The 24,917-nt window shown below is 35.3% G+C and overlaps 2 protein-coding genes across 2 annotated transcripts in view; both read right to left on the reverse strand.

Moving 5' to 3' along the window:
- The window catches only part of LOC123246342 (zinc finger protein 271-like), a 498,115-nt gene that overhangs the window by 187,430 nt on the left and 285,768 nt on the right, over nt 1-24,917 (reverse strand).
- On the reverse strand, nt 9,223-10,167 carry LOC123244909 (olfactory receptor 2G3-like). The gene has a single exon (XM_044673567.1). The coding sequence runs from the start codon at nt 10,165-10,167 to the stop codon at nt 9,223-9,225; it is 945 nt and encodes a 314-aa protein (XP_044529502.1).

Consider the following 24,917-nt stretch of genomic DNA (forward strand, 5'->3'; position numbering starts at 1 on the left):
GGGTATTTAGCATTTACCCTGGGGTCCATTATTCAGTCTGCAACTGCTAGCCTGAGATTCCCTTCAGGGTGGATTCCCACAGGAACAGGGAACAAGCACAAGCTTTGGGGGTCTCCAACCTACAAACTATTTCTAAACTTGGGGTTCATCATATCTCACTAAACTACAAGTTTGGGAACTCTAGATTCCATGTCGACACTAATTAATATATTTCTGTTATATGATTAATTTTGTACCACTTCCCTATAATTTTACTGAACAACATATCATTGTAAAAAAACCATAAGTCTTATGTATCCTGGATTTGTCATCCCAACTATCAAAATCACATGGTGCTTTTATACCCTTTGGAGAATTTAATGAGCTAAATATCTCAATTGTTTTTAAAGGGTTCATTTTGTAGCTGAAGTGAAGTGCAATGACATTATTATATATCCCCACTGCCACATTTATAAAAATGTAATGGATGAGATATATAACAGTCTCATATCAGAGGAGTTGGGAAGGTGTTCCTAGAGCATGGTACTCCTAGAAGGCTCCCAAGAGGGAGCATATCCCAGGTAGCAAGTGGCTTCTGAATGATTTAATAGTTTTAACTCTTCAGCTTATTTTACTCTTCCACCAGAAGGATCTAAATTCTTGGTGATGTTAAAATAGGTGATTCAAAATAGGTTTTCATCAGCAGCTGCAAAGGTTGAAAGATTTCCTATACCTGTATAATTTGTGGAAAATGTATATCAGTTCATAGGTTTTTTTAAATATCACACAGAAAGTGACTATATATAAACTCATGTGAATCCTATATAATAATGGGTTTGCTTGCTATTGTTATTAATTGGGCTATTGTGAATTTTCAGACTTTAGTACTAAATTTGAATGTGCATTATCTACTGTTTTGTTTTTATATATCTGCTATTTTGTAAAAATCATTTGCACTCACAAGTAGTTCACGGCCAAGTTTAAAAAGGAAATGTATCTCATTTTTTTGATGAAGAACTTTTTGTATTTTACCTCTCTTTGGTTGATACAGTGTGTCACTTATTCTAAGTAATATATTTTTTATTTTTACAATATTTTTTATTATTCTTTTCTTACATTTGCAATATAGTATTTGTGTATTTTGAAGTACATATAATCAATATTAATCTTTTTTTAATTTTGCAGTAATATAAGTTTAAAATACATTTGTTCTAATATTAATGCATACCCAAAAATCTTTAAACCGTAGAACAATGCCATTGGTTGTTTAAATATTATGGGACTCTATTTAATGATTCTGTCTGATCCCAGTAGAAGGGAATTTAAACAGAGCCATTGCACAGTGTCGAATTGAGCACAAGGGCAAAGAGACCAACCAATCCCAGTGGGATTGATGTAATTTTGAGCCAAGACAAGAGGACTTGAACTTATTTGGGGTTTGAGGTTCTGGCTGTTTTGATATGTCAAAGGCAGGTCTTCCTCTGAACCACATTCTAACAAGCACCTCTTTAGCTGCCATCCTGGCTCTCATCTGCTCCTATAATCTAGTCTCTTTTCTATCTTTCATAGTGGCAAACTTTCTGTAGTCCTGGCTATTGACTGGGTAACTGCCTAATTACTTAAATTACTTTAATTAGGTCCTGATTCAAGGACTTGTTATAGTTTTGGTTTTCCTTTACTTAGATTTTTTTAGGCATAAGATTTTAATATTTTATATTTCATCCACAAGTTATTTTTTCTCTTTTATTTGGATTTTTTGATATTTTTTTATTTCTTTTGCTATTGATTCATATACCTTATAACTCAGCCATGTATCCCTGAGCAGTCCCTGTGTTATTATCCACCTCAGTGGGGACTATGTTATTGTTGTAAACTTTGATTTGAATTTAGGAAATTTTAGGATAAGAAACTTGCTACCTCCCAGAATCCAGAAGACAAATCTGTTTGGAGAAGGCACCATGAAGATGCCTACAGAAACCACATGTTGCACCAGAAGATCCACATTGAATTTTGGGATGTGAATTGGACTATGGTGGGGGGGGGATTGAATGCATTTGTTTTGAGTCTATACTTTTGAGCCAAAAGGAATTGCCCCCAAATTGTTGTTGTTTTTTTTTTTGTCAATCTGGCAATCATTGGTTTTGTTCTTTTTCTCTTTTATTTCCCTTTTACCCCCAAATTGTTGTAATTTCCCTTTAGAAACTATAATATCATATCTACCTCTAGATAAAGTTATAAGTTAGTTATGTTTAAATGATCCATTGGGGAGACTGGTCTCCCAAAGGATCACAGGGGGGATGTATAGTTAGAAATATCTTGAATCTCTAAAACTACATTACCCAAACTTCCTTTCTTTATTACCTACAATGTCCTTTCCTTTTGTCTACATTTGCATAGTCACGTTTTGTATGAGTTCTGAGGCTCTGTCTTATTCTCTGTCTTTTGCTCTTGGAAGCAGGCTGGTTAGTACCTTTTAGTTAGTTTTCTTTGTTAGTTTATTATTAATACAATTTGTAAGTATAATATTTAGTTTTTTTATATTAATTTTAGTCTCCACAAGTCTCACTGACCATCCTAAGAGAACACAGCCTCATTAGCTTCTGGAAATACCATTTGACTAACAATATTTCCTACTACCATCTTTATGACACTCAGAAAAATATCAAATAATTTCCCTTTCTAATATGCATAAGATAGATGTCAGCTGTAAAGTGGGATGGGGGTGAGATGTAGGAGAATAGGAAGAGAACACTCTAGGTAGAGATCCTGGTTTTCAGAATTTTCCAGACTGTTCCCAGGTCTAGATACTACTTCCTCTCTGGATTCTCTAGCCCCTTCCTCCCTGAAATCCCACCCCTCCTCATAAGAAATCCAAAATTCATTGTTTGTGAAAAGAAGAATTATTTGTCTAAACTCAAAACTACTGTGAATCACCATGACTGTTGTCTGCCCCTATTCTGGATGTCAGGGAAGACATTCTATGAGAAATCTCATATCTCCACAATAATACATAAAGGAAATATGTTTAATTCTATGCTCAATATAAACCTTTTCTCTTCCTTACCCCCACAAGACACATGTGTGCATGTCCTGATACACATGCAGTATTTTAATCAGACACCCAGAGAGAACTTTGAAACAATTTTATAATGATCAAAGAAATTCTGTCATGGTGATATAAAAACCTATGATTCTTCCTTAAAATCCCAGTTGTCATTGAATTGATACATGCTCTACTGTTATATTTTCTCAGTTCCCTCTCCTGATGTCAATGATTCAATTTCAGCAGAAATAAGAAAGGGGGAAAGATCCCCCACGGGTTAGAAATCCTTCTGTCTCCTCCCATCCTGTCTGTATGAGCAGGTTGATGGTGGAAGAATATTAAACTACTCTCTCATCATCATCACACTACTTCTTCATCCATGCATAAGAATCCCATTGGCATAAAATAATAATCTCAATCTTGCACAACTTTGTTGCCACTAGACCAGTGATGGGCAAAGTTTTTAAAGAGGGGGCCAAAGGAAAGGAAATGATTATCTGTCAGTCTGTTTCTAAGGCAACTCTTTTGAAGTTTCATTGTATTGTATCCTACTCATTGTATTTGTCAGATTAGGAGGGGCGGGATAGAACATTTCAGCGGGCTGCATCTGGCTCATGGGCCATAGTTTGCCCATCACTGCATTAGACACACCTCCAGATAAGAAGGAAGGCTTTCTACTATATCAGAGATTCCTACACTAGCCCAGAAAAAAGCTGAGATAAATATCTAATCTGTTCAGCAGTTGCTGTGTGGATCTGATGATAGGAGTGAGAGTTGGAGGGATTGCAAACACTTTTTTGTCTTAACATTTAAATTTGTATTATTTCTTTATTTCAACCTTAAAATCTTTTTTGAGTTTCAACTTCTCTACCTCTCTCTAGTCCCTACTCTACTTTTTCAGAAGACAGGCATTGTGATATCAATTGTTTAAATAATCAATATGTTTTTAAAAATAAAGAAAATGAAAAACTCATACTTCAATTTGTTTTCAAAGTTTATCAGTTCTCTCTCCAGAGGTGGATTTTTCATCACAAGTCCTTCAGAATTATCTATGATTATTCTATTTTTTTTTACATATACTTTGTTTTTATTTAATTTAATTCTTTTCTTTCCAATTACATGTAATAACAATTTTCAACAAATGTTTTCCAAAACTTTGAGATTCAAATTATTTCAGTCACTCCCTTCCTTCCCCCACTTCCCCAAGATTGCAAGTAACTTGATCTGGGTTGTGCAATCATGAAAAACATATTTTCCACATTGGTCATGTTGTTAGAGGCAACTCAGATAAAAGTAAAATCCCCAAATAGAAAGATAAACAAAATAAAGTGCTTTGATCTGCATTCAGATTCCATAGGTTCTTTCTCTGGAGGTGATGTTTTTCATCATAAGACCTTCAGACTTGTCTTGGATATAAAGTATTGCTGAGAATAACTAAGTCTTTCACAGTAGATCATCATACAAAATTACCACACTGTGTACAATGTTCTCCTGGTTCTGCTTACTTCATTCTGCATCAATTCATCAAAGTCCAGGTTTTTCTGAAATCATCTTGCTCATCATTTCTTATAGCATAATAGTATCTCATGACAAGCACATACCACAACCTGTTCAACTATTGCCCAAAAGAGACATCACCTCAGTTTTCAGTTTTTTGACACCATAAAAAGGACTGCTATAAATATTTCTGTACAAATAGATTCTTTTCCCTTTTCTTTGATCTTTGTGAGATACAAACCCAGATACTGCTGGGTCAAAGAGTATGTGGTTTTTATTGCCCTTTGAGCATACTTTCAAGTTGATAAATACAATTCTTGAAAGACCTTGGCTGCTATTCTGAGAGAACTCAATGGAGGATCCATTTTTTCCAGAATTAAGGCGACATCATCCATAGTAATAATAGTAAAAGTGACTCTGGTAGTGATTATACCAAATACACTGCAAAAACAATTGACTTTTTATCACTTGTTATAATCAACTAGTCAACAAGCATTTATTAAGTGTTTGCAATGAGCTAGGAACTGAGAGAAGGGAGAGGAAGGAAGGAGAAAAAAAAGAAAAGAAAGGGAAAAAAGAAACAAAATATATTCTAAGGGAGGTGGATAATATGTAGCAAACCAAGGACATACAGGATATGTAAAGAGTGGATTAAGGTTATTTGAAATGGTAAGACATTAACAACTGGAGTGATTCATAACTGTCTCCTGCAGAAAGTGTCTAAGATGAGTATTTGAAGGAAATCAGGAAAACTGAAAAGTACAGGTGAAGGTTAAAAATACTCCAGATATAGGCAACATCTAGTACAATGTCATGAAGTTGAGAGACAGAGTATCATGTTTTTGGAATTGAAAAGAGGACAGTGTGGCTGAATTGTATTGAAATGCATGTCAAATAAACTTGACATTTACTTAAGTCTAGGAGATGAAGGAACTTTGATATATAAAGATAAGTGAAAGATTAAGGGGAAAGAAGTTTCTCCAGTTAAATATTTATCCAATGATAAACTAATTGAGAAAAATAATATCAAATAAAATAAAAAGTGATATAATTTTAGTAGTTAACAATAATGATAATAGTAATAAAAGTTAACATTTATATAGTGCTTCAAGTTTTGCAAAACACTTTACCTATGTTACCTCACTTGATGTTTATGACAACCCTATCAGATAAATTATTAGTATTCTCATTTTACAGATTAAGAAACAGAAGCTGATACAGATAAAATGATTTATCCAGTGTCTTACAACTTTTTAGTGTCTAATGGTTTGACTTCTGGTCTTCCTGAATGTAAGGCCAGTAATCCATATAATGTTGTTGTTGTTCAGTAGTGTCTGACTCCTCTTGACTCCATTTGGGTTTTTCTTGGCAAAGATACTAGAATAGTTTGCATTTCCTTCTCCAACTCATTTTATAAATGAGAAAACCAAGGCAAACAGGGTTAAGTGACTTGCCCAGGGTCACATAGCTAGTAAATGTCAGAAATTTTATTTGAATTTAGGAAGTATTCTTGACTCCAGGCTTGGCACTGTATATGCTCTGCCACCTAGATGCCCATACTAATGTACCACAACCTAACTACTTCATTACAGCATGACTTTGATGGGATATTTGAAGGGAGAGTAAAGAAAAGGAGAGATGAAAATGAAGAAAGACAGACAGAGAGACAGATTTTTTAAAAGAATTCTTGCCTTTGAGCATGCTCAATTTGCCTAACATGGAATGTGCAGGGTCCTCTTCACACAATGGTTGAGATAACCTCTTTGATTGATTAATTGAATCTTTGAAAGAAGTGAACGCTCTTTTCCACCATTCTCTTACTATGTTCCTAACTACTGTTGCTGCTGTACACACTATGATCACCATAGACTAAACTCATGAGAGAGGGAATGGATTTATCTTTCCCCTGGTCTCCCTCTTTTATCTTGACTCTGAAATGGGACTTAGGGAATATGTACCTACTTTGCATTATTTGTTTTCCTCTTCTGGTACCAGAGACAATTCCCATAAGCCTGGTTTTTTGAGTCATAATGATATTGGAGCCAGAATTCCAGGCTGGATGAAGCAGCCAATCAGGCTAACATGGATTCTTATGAAGCCAGAGTATCTAGGACTTATGTCTCACAGGGATTTGGAACATGGACCTGGTATTGTGCTCTACAGGGAGCAGGCTATACTCTAAACCTATTCATCTTCCCCTCTCCAGAAACTAAAGTGGAACAAGAAGGAGAATTACAATTCCCTTGAATAGTGGGGAGTAGGTTTGTATATTTGTGATATGCCATTCAAAAGAGTTTGGCCTTCCCATACCAACAACAACAAAAACATAAGTAATCCTCTCTCTCTCTCTCTCTCTCTCTCTCTCTCTCTCTCTCTCTCTCTCTCTCTCTCTCNCTCTCTCTCTCTCTCTCTCTCTCTCTCTCTCTCTCTCTCTCTCTCTCATAAATATGTATATATTATGTATGTACATATATATCCACAAATATATGTAGATATAAGCTAGACAATGATTTGGCCCATAAGTTTTTTCTCAGCCCACAAGTTTTTAGGACAGTGGAGAGAAGTGCTTTCAGAAAACATCAAGGCTCTTTAATAACACCACATTTTTAAATACCCTACTAGGTTTTTTATGGCTATGAGCCATGGAATATTATAGTTTTTGAAGAACTAAAGATATTTATATAATTCAGATTAAAATGTAGAAGCACATGGAGAATGTGACAAAAAATATGCACAAAACATGTTATTAAAGAAAAATACAATTAAGGAAGAAAATGAGCTGGTTACATTTCTAGTTAACTAGAGTATGAATCCAGATTTTCCTCTCTACATACATGAAGTCAGGAGAAAATAAATAATAGCCCCAGGACATCGTGTAGACATTCTGCAAAAAAAATCATGGGAGAACATAGAAAAGAATTCAACAGGATGGCCACGCATAGAAGGGTATTTATATGAATCATTGAAGGAAAGAGTCATAACAATGAAATGAATTAGATTATTTAAAATTAATGGAATTTTAGACATCATATTAGTGATTCTCCATATTCATTTAGAGTCTGAGGCTCTATTTGAACTTGGGTCCTACTAATTCTGGGACCAGTACTCTATCCATTTTGCCTCCTAGCAGTCCTCTGCAAAACCTAGGTTCCTTAAATTGTTTCTGCATATTCTTGTTTCTTGATCAATTACTTTGACTCATATAGAAATCATGTGGGTTTTTTTAATGTTGTTAAATTTTTTTAATGTTGTTACTTCAGTAACTTTGTATTATAGATCTGTTGATCTCTCTTTCATGTCTAAAAATATTCTCTACCTGGTATTCATTTTTTTCCTAATCTGCTAATTGAGCTATTTTTAATTTTTTCTTCTATGAGACTTCTATGTTCTGATCTATATCCATGACCATTTTTAACCTCTTGTGAATTTTATTTCCCTTTGAAAGACTGTGCAGTTTCTTCTTGTTCAATATTCTCTTAGTTTTATATTTCATGAGACATTATTTCATTTTCCTTTATTTTATATCACTGATTATGACAGCTTTCTATTCTCAAGAACTTAGATCTTTCCTTTTTGTTTTTAGAATGTTTTTATTGAATTATTTGATTGAATTCTAGAAATTTATTGAGTTATTTTCATCTTGAAATCTTTTGTGCTTCAGACTTTTCCCTTTAAATTTGCCTATCATTCACTTTTTGACTCTTGTCCCTTCATAAAGATGCCACAGCTTCCTTCCACACTTAAGAGATTTAGAGTTCATCATCAGTCTGGGTCCTTTTCTTATGCAGCATCTGGGAAAGGCAAGATTGGCCCCATCTAGAATTAAAAATTCTTTCTTTCGGGCCTAGTAGAACCATCCATCCAGTCCTCATATCCCAGTTGCTCCCTTGTTTCTCTTATTCCTCAGTCTAGAATAAGTCAATATCTATTACATTTGCCCAGTATTTGAAATGTTCAGAGGGTTTTCCAGGCTGAACTTGGGAAAAGCTAAATTTGATCTCATCTCGGGAAGATGGAAACATGATTTCAAGCCTCTATTCCTTTCATATGACAGTAAAATCAGTACCTGCTGATTGTTATGGGGTAAAGATGATGATGCTGGGGGAGTGGGTCCTATTAGAGTTGGTCATAGAGAGAGATCCAAAGATGGGACCCCAGACAAATATGTATATCTCTGCCAAAAGCACTGAGGCAAATTTTCAGGTATTTACCTGCAAGATTTTATCTTAGAATTGAGGGGAGTCTCTTTTCTATTTCCTATGAATTGAACTGTTATTTTTCTGGATCTGGAAATTTCCCCTTTTTGTGGGTCATAAAGGTTAAAGGGTTCTGCAGAAAGTGCCTGATCTTCTATCTTGTTGGTCCCTTGACTAAAGGTCTCCCAGCTCACTCACTCTGAAACCATAGAAGGGATAAAATTATCCATTTATTGTCACAGAGAAAGCAAATCTTACAAGTAAAAAAGATATGACTTTCATATGTTAATGACAATTTGATGTCTTCACAGGAAAAGAATTTCTAGCAAAAGAGGTTTTTAGACACTAAAATGCTTATCTGCAGGAGGCCCTGGGACTTTCACAAAAATAAAATATTAAATTCAGAAAGGACTTGGTTTTTTTGGAGTTATTAAGCTCTGGTCCTAGAAGCATTTAGGAGTATGTAGTTTTCAATATATAGTTTTAATGATGTGCCGTTTGCCTAGGTTATGTATGTTTAGAGCCTTTGTTTGAACCTAGTAACCTCCTCAGTGATCCCTTCACATCTTTGTTCCTCAAGGTATAGATCATTGGGTTGAGGGTAGGGGTCACCACAGTGTAGAAGAGGGATAAGAACTTGGTTCGTTTCTGAGCATACTCATTTTTGGGCTGTATGTAGACAGCAATTATGGGTCCAAAGTACAAGGCTACAACCATTAGATGGGAACCACAGGTTCCAAATAATTTCCAACGACCTTCAGCCGAGTTCATCCTTAATGTAGTTCTAGCAATGCAGCCATAAGAAACCAGGATAAGAGCCAAAGGTATTACAACATACAGGATACTGGCTATGGAAAGCTCAGTTTCTATAATGGTGGTGTCTACAGCAGCAATTTTGATCAAAGCTGGAGCCTCACACATAAAATGTTCCACCCTGTGGTGACTGCAAAGAGGCAACTGAAAAGTCAATATTGATTGAATCAAAGGCCCCACAAAACCACTGACCCAAATCACAGCTGCCAACTGTTTGAGAAACCTTGGATGCATGATAACATTATAGTGAAGAGGACGACAGATGGCAATATATCGATCATAAGCCATGACAGTCAGAAGGATGCACTCAGTGGAACCTACCCCCAGAAAAATATATAGCTGTATAATGCAACCAGTGTAAGTGATGGTTTTATTAGTACCGCTAAGATTCCATAACATCTGAGGGATAATGCTGGTGGTGAAGCAAATATCCAGAAAAGAGAGGTTGGAGAGGAAGAAATACATTGGGCTGTGGAGTTTGGGATCCAGGAAAGACACCAGGATGATAGTTGTATTCCCCATCAGGGTAAGAACATAAAATATGGCGATGACGAAAAGGAGGATTGTTTCCATTTGAGGCTGGTCAGAAAAACCCAACAGAATGAATCCCATTGGGCTGCTTTTATTGGTCCTTTCCATTATACCTTAACTGTGAGTAAAGTTGTTCTGATCATTCTCATGGGTCATCCTGTGATAAGAAAGTCAGAGAGTCTAGTGATGCATTTTTTATATTAGCTTAATGAAATTATGACTAAATAAATAGGTATTTGGAGATAAAAAAACAGACACACTAACAGACATATGTTGGATATGTAATTAAATAGATGAGATGTAAAGTTACATGAAAGAGGAAAATGCACCAAAAAAACTACAAAAAGAGAAATAATTCATTCAATGAGTAATATTTACTAGGGGCCTACTATGTTCAAGGGGCAGATAGGTGGCATAGTGGATAGAATACCAGACCTTGTGTCAGAAAAACTCATATTCACGAGTTCAAATATGATTTTTTACTAGATGTGTGATCCTGGGCAAGTCATTTAACCCCTTTGTCCCAGTTCTTCATCAATAAAATGAGCTGGAGAAGAAATTGACAACCACTTCAGTATCTTTGCCAAGAAAATCCCAAACAGAAAATCAGATACAACTGAAATTACTGAACAACAAACTATGTTCAAAGCTCTGTAGAAAAAATTGTGATAAAAAGTTTGACTAGCTGAAATATATACACAGCCCACAAAATGAGAGGAGCAGTGAGAAACTTATATGTATATGGAAATTTATAGAAAATTGATAATTTGGCCAAGATATGCCCTAGATGCCTAAAGACAGCAGTGACCATAGTTACTTTTTGGAAGAGATAGCTAAATATGGACACCTTTCATTCTTGTAGATACAGAGAGATTGAAGTCACAGAGACAAACATTATAATCCCCATTGTTGAACTTATTATAATAACAGAATCTCAGACTTTGGAAAATAAACTTCCAACAATGGGAAATCCACTGCCTACTGAAGCAGACTATTCAACTTTTGGACAATTTTAATATTGGTAAATTTATCTTTATAAGCATCAGATATATACTTCTGTAATCTCCTCTAAGCTTCTAGTGCTACCTCATTGGGTCAAGTAGAAAAAAAGTCTAATCTTCTTCTATATCACAGATCTTTGAAGAAGGGAGATAGCTCCAGTAAATGTTTTCTCTTCTTCAAGGTAATAGTTTCTATGTCCTCTAACTAGTCTTCTTGTGGGATAATTTCTATTCATTTCCCCTTCTTCATCACCATTCTCTTGTCCTTTATAAGACTGTTCATTTCATTACTAATGTACTAGTATAACTGCTTATAGTAATTATGATAGCTAAAACTGAACTATATTATATCAGCTATATTGAGTTAATATCTTTCTCATTCTGGACACTGACTCTACTGATGAATATTTCATGATAATATTAATGTTGGTGGTAACATTGATGTTTATGTGGCATTTTGCATGTACAGATTTCTTTATACATGGAATTTGCTTGAAAAGTTATTGAAAATACAAGAAAAAGAAGACATTTAAATTAGACCATGTGCATATTTAGCTTTTATTCTGATAATAATAGCTGTTGAGGATAAAATTGGAATAGAATCAAAAGAGCTACCCTTACCTACTTCTCCTTTTTCCTTGTGATCTCATTCCCACCCATTATCTCCAATCCCAATTTTTCATTCATCAGTAGTGCATAAAGACATTAGAGTTACCTAGTGCAATATCCTTATTGAATAGAAGAGGAAATTGAGGCTACTGGAGATTACTAATTGCTATAGTCACATGGATAGTCTGACCTCACCACTTCAATAACCTGAACTGCCTTGATTTTCATTATTTTTGTAAGAAGCATGATCCTTGACTGGCTTTCCCATGTTTGAAACACAGATATGTGATTAACTCTTTCCTCTCCTTTATTTATTTATATCTAATTATCCCCTGAATCCTGTCATTCCTATCACAACACAATCTCTATTATTTGCCTTCTTCCTTTTCACTCTATTATAGTAAAGATCTTCATTGTTTCATGTCAAAATTATTATAATAATCTCCATCAAGCTCTTCTTTTTTCCTCTTTTCTTTTCCCCTTCAATCCAGCCTTCACAAGCTACCATGATAATCTGCTTTATGCATACATTTGGCTATGTACTCATTTGGCTTCCACTCAAAACTTGACTAATGTTCCTCTGTTTTATGAAGTGAAATACCACCATGTTAATTATAAATTTCATTTCCATAGTCTACACTACAGACATACTAGCTTACTCTTTATCACCAAAAGTGCTTGTTTTTTCCATGCCTTTGATCTCAGGCTCCTGTTATCAAAATATTCCTCTCTTACTTCCATTTTATGTTCTTATTCACATCTGAAATGCCTCTTCTTCCTTCTTTCAGACCTGATGTAATATTTCATTTGTATTTCATTAATTTGTTATGTATTAATTTTATATCTTACTTATTTTGGTACATATATCCATGAAAAACAGGATTTATTCTTTTCTAAACTTTTAAATCTCTTAATGGCCAGGACAGTGCTCTGCATACTAAACAAGCACTAAATAAATTTATTTTCAATTAAATTAAAAGGATATAAAACACAAAATAGAGGCGATGTGGTAAGATAATGGTTTGAAAAAGAAAGATATGAATATCTAGAAAAATGTAATGCTGAGCATGAGTAACCAGTGTATAGTGGTAGCTAGAAAAGCTAATGCTATGTTGGGATTCACTGAGAGGCATGGCTTCCAGTAATAAATAGGTGATAGCTCCTCCAGACTCTGGCATGACTAAGTAAATTGAAGATTACTCAGAGGACAGTATGCAGCATGGGAAAGGATTTGTGATCATTTGAGATGAGGAGGATTTCATAGAACTCCGGATGTTTTAGTTATACAAGAGAATCCTAAAACGGAGCAGAATAGCTTTTTTTTTAATATTTGAAGTTTTGTCACCATGAAAAAAGATTAGATTTGTTCAGTTTGGATGCAGAAGGCATACCCTTTATTCTAAGCTAATACTTCCCTTTCACCCAACAAAACCAGCAAAAGAGTATTTTATCTTGAAACAATGATAAAAATTGAAGCCTGTTTTCACAGCCTTAGCTATATATTCCTTCACCCTCTGGTTGCCAGCCTGTTGTTTTTTTTAAATCTACAACAACAAATACAAAATCATTCATATCAATGCTTTATTCACCTTGTTTCCAAAGGGTAAAAAAATCCTCTCCTCTTAGAGTCATTTGTTAGTAGGTTGAGGTTCTAATATTTAGAGGACATTTCTCGCTTGTCTTGTCAATGGTCCTCACAGTAAGTAGGAGTCTAGGTCCTAGGTGACACATGAACGATTGTGAAACTGTTTCGGGATCCCTGCTGAAGAGGCTAGCAGCTAACACTTTTTTCTAGTAAAATCTACAATAGAACTATTATTTCCATAACTATAAATCTCAACTATCCAGTCAATATTTATCATATGTCTGTTGCCGTTCTGTAGTTCTCATCTAAACCTCTTCATCTGAAGTCAATCTGGGATCACTTCATACATCAGGCTAATACAGATGGCAAAGTGCTCTGTACCCAGAGACAAAGTTTTCTTCAATGTATAGCACTGGATCAGATGTCAGAGGGAACCTGCTCACCTTCAGACCAGTTACAACAGGCATTTTTAACCACTTGTTCCACCATATATTTTCTTAGAACCTAGGTAACCAATTGGAACTTCCTCTCAATTTCCAGGCATCATTACTCACTGATTCTTGCCATTATTTCTTTTTTTTTATTTGAATATATTCCCGACAGTTTGTTTCTGGATATCTGTTCCTACTTGCTATCTGTATACCTTGGATGTTAAAAACTTCATTGTTTTTCATTTTCTTCCCAGGATTCTTCTAATGATTGAACGGAGTAATTTATGCAAAACATATTGTAAATTTAAAACATCATTTAAATAAAAAATTCTTATATTAAACTTGCTGCTCAGATTAGAAATGAATGCACAAAGTGGAGGGCATCTCACTTAGATGAGAATAATAAATTTTTTTTAAACCCTTGTACTTCGGTGTATTGTCTCATAGGTGGAAGATTGGTAAGGGTGGGCAATGGGGGTCAAGTGACTTGCCCAGGGTCACACAGCTGGGAAGTGGCTGAGGCCAGGTTTGAACCTAGGACCTCCTGTCTCTAGGCCTGACTCTCACTCCACTGAGGTACCCAGCTGCCCCCGAGAATAATAAATTTGATAGTGGCTTTGGACAATATCTAGACAACTGAGTATCTTCTTCATGAATCAGAGTGCATTTTAGATTCTGTCTTATTATTTTAAGGTGAAGGAATTGTGATTGTGTTTTTCTCAGAATCAGATGGAATATACACATGCTTGAATCAAGTTCAACATTCAATCAAAGCATTCATGCCACTAGAAATATGCCCCCAAAATTAGTTCTACTTCCCTTTTATTTCAATCTTTGACTATCATAAGAAATATATTTATCTTCTGGGAAAGCTTAAAATTTAGCTACAGAAGGTAGAGGATTAAAGTCTATCTCTGCTTTACCTACCAGTTAGAATTTCAGTGCCACAACATGCAGCCACAAAGTCTCCTATGGGAAGAACTAGAAAACCCATCACTTGCAACTTAAATTTGTTCCAGGTAGGTAATTTGTCTAATTTGTTCAGTCAAAGACTCTGGAGACTCCCTTACAGACAGCTCTTGTGAGCTACTGTCAGAGAGGTCCCTCTGGTGAGAGAGAAGCAGCAGACAAACAATGATCTATGACTTTTCTTTATTATGTTATCTATCCACTAATTGAAATATTAAGTCTAGTCAAAGAGAAGCTGAAAATTCTTCAGTTACATACTTGAAGGCTGGACATTAGAAGGGATTAAGTCAAAAGATATAAATAATTTTTTCAAAATTTGCCCATACCTATGATTTCATTGGTGCAGAAAATTCTTAGTGAGGAAATTCTTTCTGCCAAAACTTATAAGCAATTCTTCTGAAACCTGAAGTCTCACTTAAATTTTTTACTTGGAGCTATTAAAGTTCAAGTTACTTGTAGCTAATATTGTCAGAAGTGAAACTTGAACCAAGGCTCACCTTCTCTGAAGCTGATTCACTATGTCATGTTGTTTCTAAGGCATTTTGATAAAAACAACTATTTTGATTACTTTTTAAAAATAAATAATTCATGTTAAACATTTCAGATATCTAAAGTATTCTGGAATATTACTAAAATTGCTCATATTCTTAAAATATGTTCAGCTTTATAAAACCTTCACAAAGATCAATGCCATCAGTAAAATACAGAGGATAGTACATTGTACTCAAAACAATTAATATGTCAGAATATAGTGTAGGGGAACCAAATAACTCTAAACATGAATGTGAATATAATAACATCTTTCAAAATCAAAGTGTCTCTGAATGAATAGGAGTTAGAGGAAGTTGCCTACAGGAAGCACAACTAAAATGATAATTAAGGATTACAAAAATGCAATTTTCATGTCAATGGCTGATTTTGATTTTACATTACTGTCATTTCCAAAATATTCTTTTCTCTCAACAAGAGAAAATAAACTATCACTATACTGAGAGATCATATGAATCTCCCATAGTCCACTCCATTGAAAATCCATTGGAATTGTGCTTTATCTTCATCCCTCTGGAACCAATAATGTTCATTACATTTAAACAGATTTCTGATGTCTTTTTGTTTTTGTTATATTAGTGTAATCACTGATGATATGACTCTCGACTATTTTTTTTACTTGGCTTAAATTTATTCAACTCTTCCCATATTTCTCAAAATTCTTGATACTCCTAATTTCCTATCTGAGCTTCCTATTCCATAATATTCATATGGTGATATTTGTTTAACCTTTGTTCAGTCTATGTGCACACATATCATTTACCATTTTTAGCTACTTTAACCACAAAAAGTAATATGATAAATCTCTTGGTATACATGTCTTCTCTTTTCATCTTTGATTTCCTTAGAATATGAAATATGCCTAAGTCTACATTTATATATGTGTAAGTCATATTTCTATACATTTACTGTATAACCATTTCTGTTTTAATTGTAATGCCAAAATAACTTCTCCCAGGGAGATAATGGATATTGGTACTGTATCAAGCAGAATATTGAGTGACTAAGAATTTAATTGTAATTTTTAAAAGAATCTTAACTGTAATAGTGAAATAAAATCAATAGGTATTTACCAAATGCCTGTTCCAAGCACTATGTACTATATTTCTGGCTCTATACTAGATAATGGATATTCAAAGAAAGGCAAAAATTAGCAATAATAACTAAAAAACCAGTACCTGCTCCCAAGGAGCTTACATTCTAGTGACACAAGGATTAAAGAGGATTGGGAAAAACTTCTCGCAGAAGGAGAGATTATGGCTGAGACTTGAAGGAAGCTGGGAAAGCTAGGAGGTACAGAAAAGGAGGAAGAGCATCCCATGCATGAATAACAGCCAGTAAAAAAGCCTTTCATAAGAGGACAGAGTACTATATGAGAGAATCATTAAGGAGAACAGTATCATTGAATCAAAGGGTATGTGTAAAGAATTAAAGTTCAATATGATGAGAAATGTTGGAAAGAGCCAGATAATTAAGAGCTTTAAGTATCAAAGAAATTACTTCATATATAATTATGGAATTCAAAGGGAGCTACTAAAATTTATTGAATGAGGGAGTGGTGACATTGTCAGAATTCAACTTTAGTAAGATTAATTTGACAATTGAGAAGAGGAGATAGAGCAGTGATTCCCAAACTGGGCGCCACCAATTCCTGGAGGGTGTTGCAGCGATCCAGGGAGGGAGGTGGTGGCCACAGGTGCATTTGGGGGTGGTGAATAACTGTAAGGGGGAGGTGATAGTATGTGACAGGGGGTGCTAAGTAACATTTTTCTGGAAAAGGGGCAGTAGTCCAAAAAAGTTTGGGAACACTGATATAGAATATGGAAAAAGACAGGGAAACCAACCTACAAACTATTAAATAGTCCAAGAACAAAATGATGAAGATCCATATCAGGGTGGTGGCAACACTAAAGAAGAAAAGGGAATGAATACAACAGATGTTAAGAAGGTAAAATTGAGGGAACTTAGTAATATACTGGATTTTGGCTAGCATAGGAGCAGAGAATGAAAAGTTGAAGATGATATGTAGGCTGTGAGCCTGGGTGACTAGAAAGATGGTCATGCCCTCAACACAACAGATAAATTTGGAAAAGGTGAGATTTGGGTGGGAATTAGGTAATAAGTTCAGTTTGGGACAAGTTAAATTAAATCATCTGCATAGTAATAGAATCATCTGCATAGTAATAATAATTGAATTAGTGGAAAATAATGTGATCACCAAGAAAAATAGTGTAGATAGTGTAATAGGTAAATAATAGCTGGTATGTTGAAGCCCAAACTTATGATAAGCTGTTATGAGTATAAGTGATTTTATGTTGGTAATAGTATTGATAGCGGGTTGGTAATGGCCAGCTGTTATAATACACTAAAGTTGTCAGGGTTAAACTATTTGCAGGCAGTGGTTGGAAGGCCAGAAGCAGTTTAATACAACTCTGATTTATTTGTTCTATGGGAAGAGTTAGAGAAGAGGAGATAGGAGGTAGGAAACTAGGAGTTAGGAATTGGACAGGAATGTCTTAACCTAACACTAAGATGTCTAAATAAAACCCCACACCAACTGGCTGCTTTCTTTGCAGCTTCTTCGTGTCCACAGAGTAGACCTAACTTAACTACATTCAGCTATCTTAAATAATATTTCCCTAACTTTATACTAAGCTAAAATTAAATCTTTATCTTCCTAAAGTACTATATGAAACTCAAACTGTCAGTTGAATGCAGCCTGTCACACACATAGACACAGAGAGTTCTGAAACTCTCCTCAAGGTGCTGTGGAGAATAGGCCTCAGAGTACTGAGAAGGAAAACACCTCAGTAATTAGACTCTTCACTAAAGGTAGAAAGTCTTTTCTTCTTAACTTTCTTAAGTCTCTTCTTTTAACTCCAAATGCAACCAACTGTCAGGGGGAGAGAGAGCTCAAAAGGCTACCCCTGTTCTCTCAGACTGCTAGAGAACATGGAACCCAGAATTCTTTCTTCACTGGGTTTTATACTTTTCACTTAAAGGGTTGGAAGACACTATCTTTGTTCCTCTCTCTTAAAGGGGACAATGTAAAAGTAAAAAATCCTTTCTCTGACCTAAACCCCTGCTCCTAATGAGACAGAGAAAACTAAATAAAATCCTTATCACAACATTCCCTACTGAGATCCTTTTGGGAAAAAATATTTCTCCCCAAATGGATCTTTTAATCTAATTATTCTCTACTCTATATTTGAAACAAGGATAGGTAAAAGGAAAAAAGAAAGGAAGAAAACAAAACATCTTGCAAAATGCAAGTCACACATTACATACAGATTTTTACTGTTACTATGTACAGTGTGTAAATGGCTAACTGCATTATGTCCTGCAAACTAGTAGGATGGAAATTATATTAATTGGACCCTAATACAAGGGCCTGTTATAAATGTATTTTGTTTATTCAAAAATTTTGTATACAGAGCTTTCGATATTTTGATTTTGATTTTAATGTTTTCTTTTTTCCAAAGTTGCAATTTTTTTTTATATTTATACTTTTGTTTTTTCTTTTGAATTTACTCATACAACCCCATAACTCAACCATATATATGAGCTGATCTGGGTATTTCTTTTTTAAATACCCATGTCAGGGGGGGGATTGTATTTTTATAAAATCTAAGATTTAATTGTATTTTTATTATATCCAAGATTTAATTTTCTGATTTTGTTCTAGAAAATTTCTCAGAGAAAACAAACTTGCTGATTCCTTAATCCAGAGAATGAACTGTTTGCAGAGACATGCCTAAAGAATCTACATTTAATCAAGAGATCCAGAATGAACTTTGGGTTGCAATTGATTGAACTGATGAGTTTGTTGCATCAAGCGATCCAGAATGAACTTTGGGTACAACTGATTGGACTGATGGATCTTGAAAAGCTACTTTAAATGTACATGTTATACCAATAGGGGACTGTCCCCAATTGGTTTCTTGTCAATCTGTTTAGCAAAACATTGGTTTTGCCTTCTCTCTTTTCCATTTCCCCTCTTACCTCTAACTATTGTAGTTAGAAGACCTTTGTGGGTATAAGATGATTATGTAAAATGATCACTTGGGGTGACTAGGCACCCAGTATGATCATCAGGGGGGTTATGCAAATGAAATTAACTCTAGCCCATTCATAGTCAAAAATCTACTTACCCTAGGCATCTAGATTATATCATCCCCACCTCCCTCAGGGGGAGTGGAGATAATTTAATCACACATGACAATCTAGATTATATCATCCCCACCTCCCTGAAAAAGGGGAGTGGAGATAAATTAACCACAGGTGACAATAAGTATCAAATCAAGACCAAGGGACTGCCCTTTAATCAGTCCAAATCAGTGTAGAGGCTGCCATTGGTCCCCTTGAATTAGAGGTGGCCCACAGGAAATGATGAGAGACACTATCTCTTTAAATACGCGGCTTACAACCTGGTTCAGTTAGTTGAGGAGTGGAGTTAGTTCAGGAGTTCGGGAGTTCAGGAGTTCCGGCTTTGGACTTGGCGCTGAAGGTGCTCGGCTGAGATCTCAGAATTCTTCTACTCTGAATTGTCAGGTGGGTAAGTTAGGCTGACTTCCTTGGCCTACCTTGGCTTTTCCAAACTCAGCCTTAAGTAGACTTATAGCCTCTCTGATTCTCTCCAGGCCTGGACCAGCCTTTCCCTCTCTCTAATTACTTACATTTACCTTCCTAATTGTAAATAAACTACCTTAAACTGGATGCTGACTTGGGTCTATTTTAATTATGGAATCAATCTGAATTGTTGATTCCTGGCGGCCACACTTTAAATATATATTTATAAAATACCTTAAAATCTCCCTCTTACAACGGTTACCAAATAACACATTACTAACTATACTTTTACAGAAATAAAACTACCATAATAATTCAAATTCAACTTAGAGTTACTATGTAAAAAAAGCTTGCAACAATACTATAGATGCATGATTACATCATATACATACAACAATGGTGATGAAACGATTATAAGATTTCAGAGATAAAGAACTAAGAGAAGTTTTATGAGAGAATTGTTTTTCCTTATATATTGGGAAGAAACATGAAGAGATTACTTAAGAGATTTGGTTGCTATTCTGAGGGAACTGAATGAGCAGCATGTGTTTCCAGAACTAAGGAGGTCAGCATTAGTTGTGATAATTAAAAATGATTCTGGCAGTCATCTTATTATGGTGAATACATAACAAAACAAAACAAGTCTTGTGGCTTGTAACCTAGTTTAATTAGCCTTTTAACCTTCTCTCTCAGTTGTGATAGTTAAAAATGATTCTGGCAGTCATCTTATTACAGTGAATGCATAACAAAACAAAAAAAAAAAGATTGCTCCTTTGTCTCACTGCTATTAAAATCAGTCAATCAACAAATATTTATGAAGTACTTACTATATTCTAGGAAGTTTGTAAGCCTTAGGAAAATGAAGAGAAAGCAAAGAAAGAAGGAAATTGAAAAATAAAATAAAAGAATATTTAGCAGAGACAGCTCCTTGCCATAAAAGAGAATACATTCTAATGGAAGTAGACAATATGGAAATAATCAAGTTCATTTAAAAGGAGAAGGCATTAGCAGCTGGTCATATGGAACAGCCTCCTGCAAAAGGGGAGATCAGAGATGAGTCGAAGTGAAACTAAGAAGTAGAAGTTAGAGAAAACAACATTCTAGACATGAGAGATAGTATATGCAAAGGGATGGAAATCAAAGCTGGAATATCTTGTCTGAGGAACTGAAATTAGGCAAGTAAAGGTTTAGTGTATGAAATTGTATGTCTGTAAATTTGACAGTTCTCTAAGGCTATGAATTAAGAACTTCTGAGTAAGACTATAAAAGAATTCAACAAACCCACAGATCACTTCCAGAAAGAAAAATAAATAAATAAAACTTTGCTATAATCCCCAAGACATGTTGGATTTTATAAATTTAATTCCAACCAACAAATTTTAAAGGCAACCAGAAGAAAGAAAATACAAAGAAAATATAAAGAAAAGCAACTTAGCACAATACAAAACTATTTTCATTCCACTAGAAACCAGAGAAGAGAAGGTATTATGTGTCCCAAAGAGTTAAGAGGTCAATATGCAAAAAGTGAAGTTAAAAACCCTGAAAATCTGAACCTAATCACAAATGGGAAAATAAAGTATTGAATTAAATGCAGGCATTTTTAAAAGTGCTACAAAACAAAGGAAAAAAACTATCAGATTATTTGCTTTAGAAAAACTCAAAGCAAATACAAGTAAAAGAAACAGAACACTAAATAGGAAGGTGCAAATAGCAAAATGAATTTAGAGGGGCAGCTAGGCAGCACAGTATATAGAATTCTGAGCCTGAAGTAAGGAAAATTCATCTTCCTGAGTTCAAATCCAGAATCAGACACTTTCTCACTACTTATGAGACCCTGAGCAAATCACTTAACTCTTTTGCCCAAGTTCCTCATAAACTGGAAAAGAAAATGGCAAGCCAAGCTAGTCTATTTGCCAAGAACACTCCAAATGGAATCACGAATGACATGTTTGGAACAACTGAAGAACAACAACAAAAAGAAGAAAATCTAGAAAAGACACTCATAGGGATACAAAATAGCAACAAAAAAAAAACAAAGAAACAGAGAAAATATTAAATGATTTATTTTTTAATTTTTATTGAATTTTTAAAAATATAATATAAACAATTTTTGAAAATTATTTTCTGACATTTTGTGATTCAGATTCTTTCCCTCTCTCCCTAACCCACTCCCTAAGGTGGTAAATAGTCTGATATAATGATCCTATTATTATCAGTATTTTCATATAATATATATTTCTATATTCCCCATGTCATGTCTAAATTACACATACCACAAGTACAATAAAAAACTCATGAAAGGAAATAAAGGTAAGGGTGGCATACTTTGATCTCCAATCAGATTTCAACAGTTCTTTCTTGACTGTGGATAGAGTTTTTTTGTTTGTTTTTATAATCAAAGGTCTCTCAGAAACTTGTTTTGCTGATAATAGTTTAGATCTTGTATAATATTTCTGTTACTGTATATACACTGTGGTCCTGGATCTATTCACTTCACTTTAAATCAGTTATTACATCTTTCCAGGTTTTTCCAAACTCATCATGTTCATCATTTCTTATGGTGCAAGAAATTTCCATTGCAACTATGTACCATACATTATTCAGTCTTATCCAATTAATGTTTTCTATTCTTCATCATTGAAAAAAGAGCTGCTAAAAATATTCTTTTACAAGTGGGTACTTTTCCCTTATCTCTGATCTCTTTGAGACATAGATCCAGTAGTGGTATTTTTGGTTCAAAGGATATGCAAAGGTTTTATGGCACTTTGGTCATATTTCCATATTGTGCCCCAGATGGTTGTATCAGTTCACATTTCTGCTACCAATGCATTAGTATCCCAACTTTCCCAACCCCTCCATTTTCCTTTTTGGCCTTATTAGTCTCTCTGATAGGTGTGAGGTGATGTCACATAGTTGTTTTAATTGACATTTCTCTAACTAATAATAATTTGGAGCATTTTCTCATATGACTATAGATAGTTTTAATTTCTTCATCAGAAAACTGCCAGCTAATATCCTTTGAATATTTATTAATAGGGAAATGAATGAGTTCATCTTATTCACATTCACAGTTATGATTACTAATTTATGTTCCCCTCAATCTTATTTTCCCCCATTTACCCTTATGTCTCTCTCCTTCTGTCATTCCTGCAAATGTTTTGTTTGCCTCACCCAACTCACCTTCCTTTTCACCCATCACTTCTTCTCTTATTTACCTTTTCCTCTCATTTCCCTTTTATTGTAGGATAGGTTTCAATTGCTAGCTGACAGTGGGTGTTATTTCCACTTTGAGTTAATTCTAATGAAAGTAAAGTTCAAGCATTGTCCACTACACCACTCATCTTCTCCAATATACTGACTTAGGCACCACTTCATTTAAGATAGTTTACCCCCTTCTGTGTTTCCTTTTCTCTTCTCATTATGTGTTCATCTTTCTTGTCCCCTATTTAACAACCCATTCTATTTCACTTACTCTCTTCCTTCTTTCAATGTATACTCCTTCTTGTTGCATAGAAAATTTTATGAAAACTGGCCATGTATTCAGATGAAGAACCATGACAAATGCAAATAAATGCCAAATAGATCAGCCAGTCAGTAAACATTTATTAAGAATCTACTGTCAAAAAGCAAGAGGTACTGACTTCTGGTTAAGATGGCGGCAGAGTAAGGACCAACTGCTCAATCTCTCCTAACCGAAGCATACAGGACTCCTCAAGGAGACATAAAAATGAATCCAGATGAATGAAGGGACCCCACAACAGGGCACAGCATTGTAGGTACATGGAATTGGGGCATTTCCATGCAATAAAGGGGTGAAACAACTCTCACTAAAATGAGAAAGGAAGAAGCCCCTCCCCCACCCCCACACCACATACAGCCCAGAGGCCAACGCACAAGAGTGAAAGTAGGATTGGGGCACCCAGTGAATCACTGGCAGCTCCAGGGCTTGTTCCTGAGAGCAGCAAGAACTGGGACCCCAAGAAGCTAAAGAATGCGCACAGACTTCCCTGAGCACTAGCGTGGGGGAAGGCAGTGCCCTAGGCGTGGACAAAGATCTCGAGCTCACGGACTTTCCCAAGCGTCTGCGCAGGTGAAGGCAGTGCCCTAGGTACGGACAAAGATATCGAGCTCAGGCTTGGACCTCGAATGGGGACCCGGTGCACACTGGAACGAGGCTGTGGAAGCAGCTCCCTGAGACTGCTGAAGGAGCCTCTGGCAGAGGGGCAGACCAGGGACAACCAGGAGGCTCGACCCCGAGAACACGGAGATCTGAGCCCTCAGGAACCCAGACAGCACAGACAGACCCTGAGTGTGAAGACAAAGCTGAGAAGGGGCAGGGCTAAAAATGGCAAGCCGAGAACACCAGAAGAAAAAGATTATCAAGAAAAACTCTGGAACACTTGACAACTTTTACACAGAGAAAATCCAGACAACAGAGGAGGACAAACAAGTATCCAAACCTTCCCAAAACAATGAAAACTTGTCACAAGCTATGGAAGAGTTCAAAACTGAGATTTTGAAAAGATGGAAGAGATATGGCAAGAAAATAACAGTTTAAAAGGCAGAATTTTGCAATTGGAAAGTGAGGCTTAGAAATCAAATGAACTGATAAACAAATTGAACACCAGAAATGACCAGATTGAAAAGGAAAACCAGTCCCTAAAGGCTAGAATTGAACGATTAGAAGCCAATGATCTCTCAAGACAACAAGAACAAATAAAACAAAGTCAAAAGACTGATAAAATAGAAGGAAACATGAAATATCTCAATGAGAAAGTGACAGACCAAGAAAACTGGTTTAGAAGAGACAATTTAAGAATCATTGGTCTTCCAGAAAAGGCAGAAATTAATAGAAACTTGAACTCCATAATAAAAGAAATTATTCAGCAAAATTGCCCTGAAGTTCTACAAGAGGGCAATATAGACATTGAAAGGATCCATAGATCACCCTCTACACTGGACACAGAAAAGTCAACACCAAGGAATATGATAGCCAAATTCAAGAGCTTCCAAGTAAAAGAAAAAATCTTACAAGAAGCCAGAAAGAGACAATTCAAATATCAAGGAGCACCAATCAGGATCACACAGGATCTGGCAGCCTCCACGCTAAAAGACCACAAGGCTTGGAATATGATATTCAGAAAG

This window comes from Gracilinanus agilis, chromosome 4, assembly GCF_016433145.1.
Source record: "Gracilinanus agilis isolate LMUSP501 chromosome 4, AgileGrace, whole genome shotgun sequence".
Classification (NCBI taxonomy): domain Eukaryota; kingdom Metazoa; phylum Chordata; class Mammalia; order Didelphimorphia; family Didelphidae; genus Gracilinanus; species Gracilinanus agilis.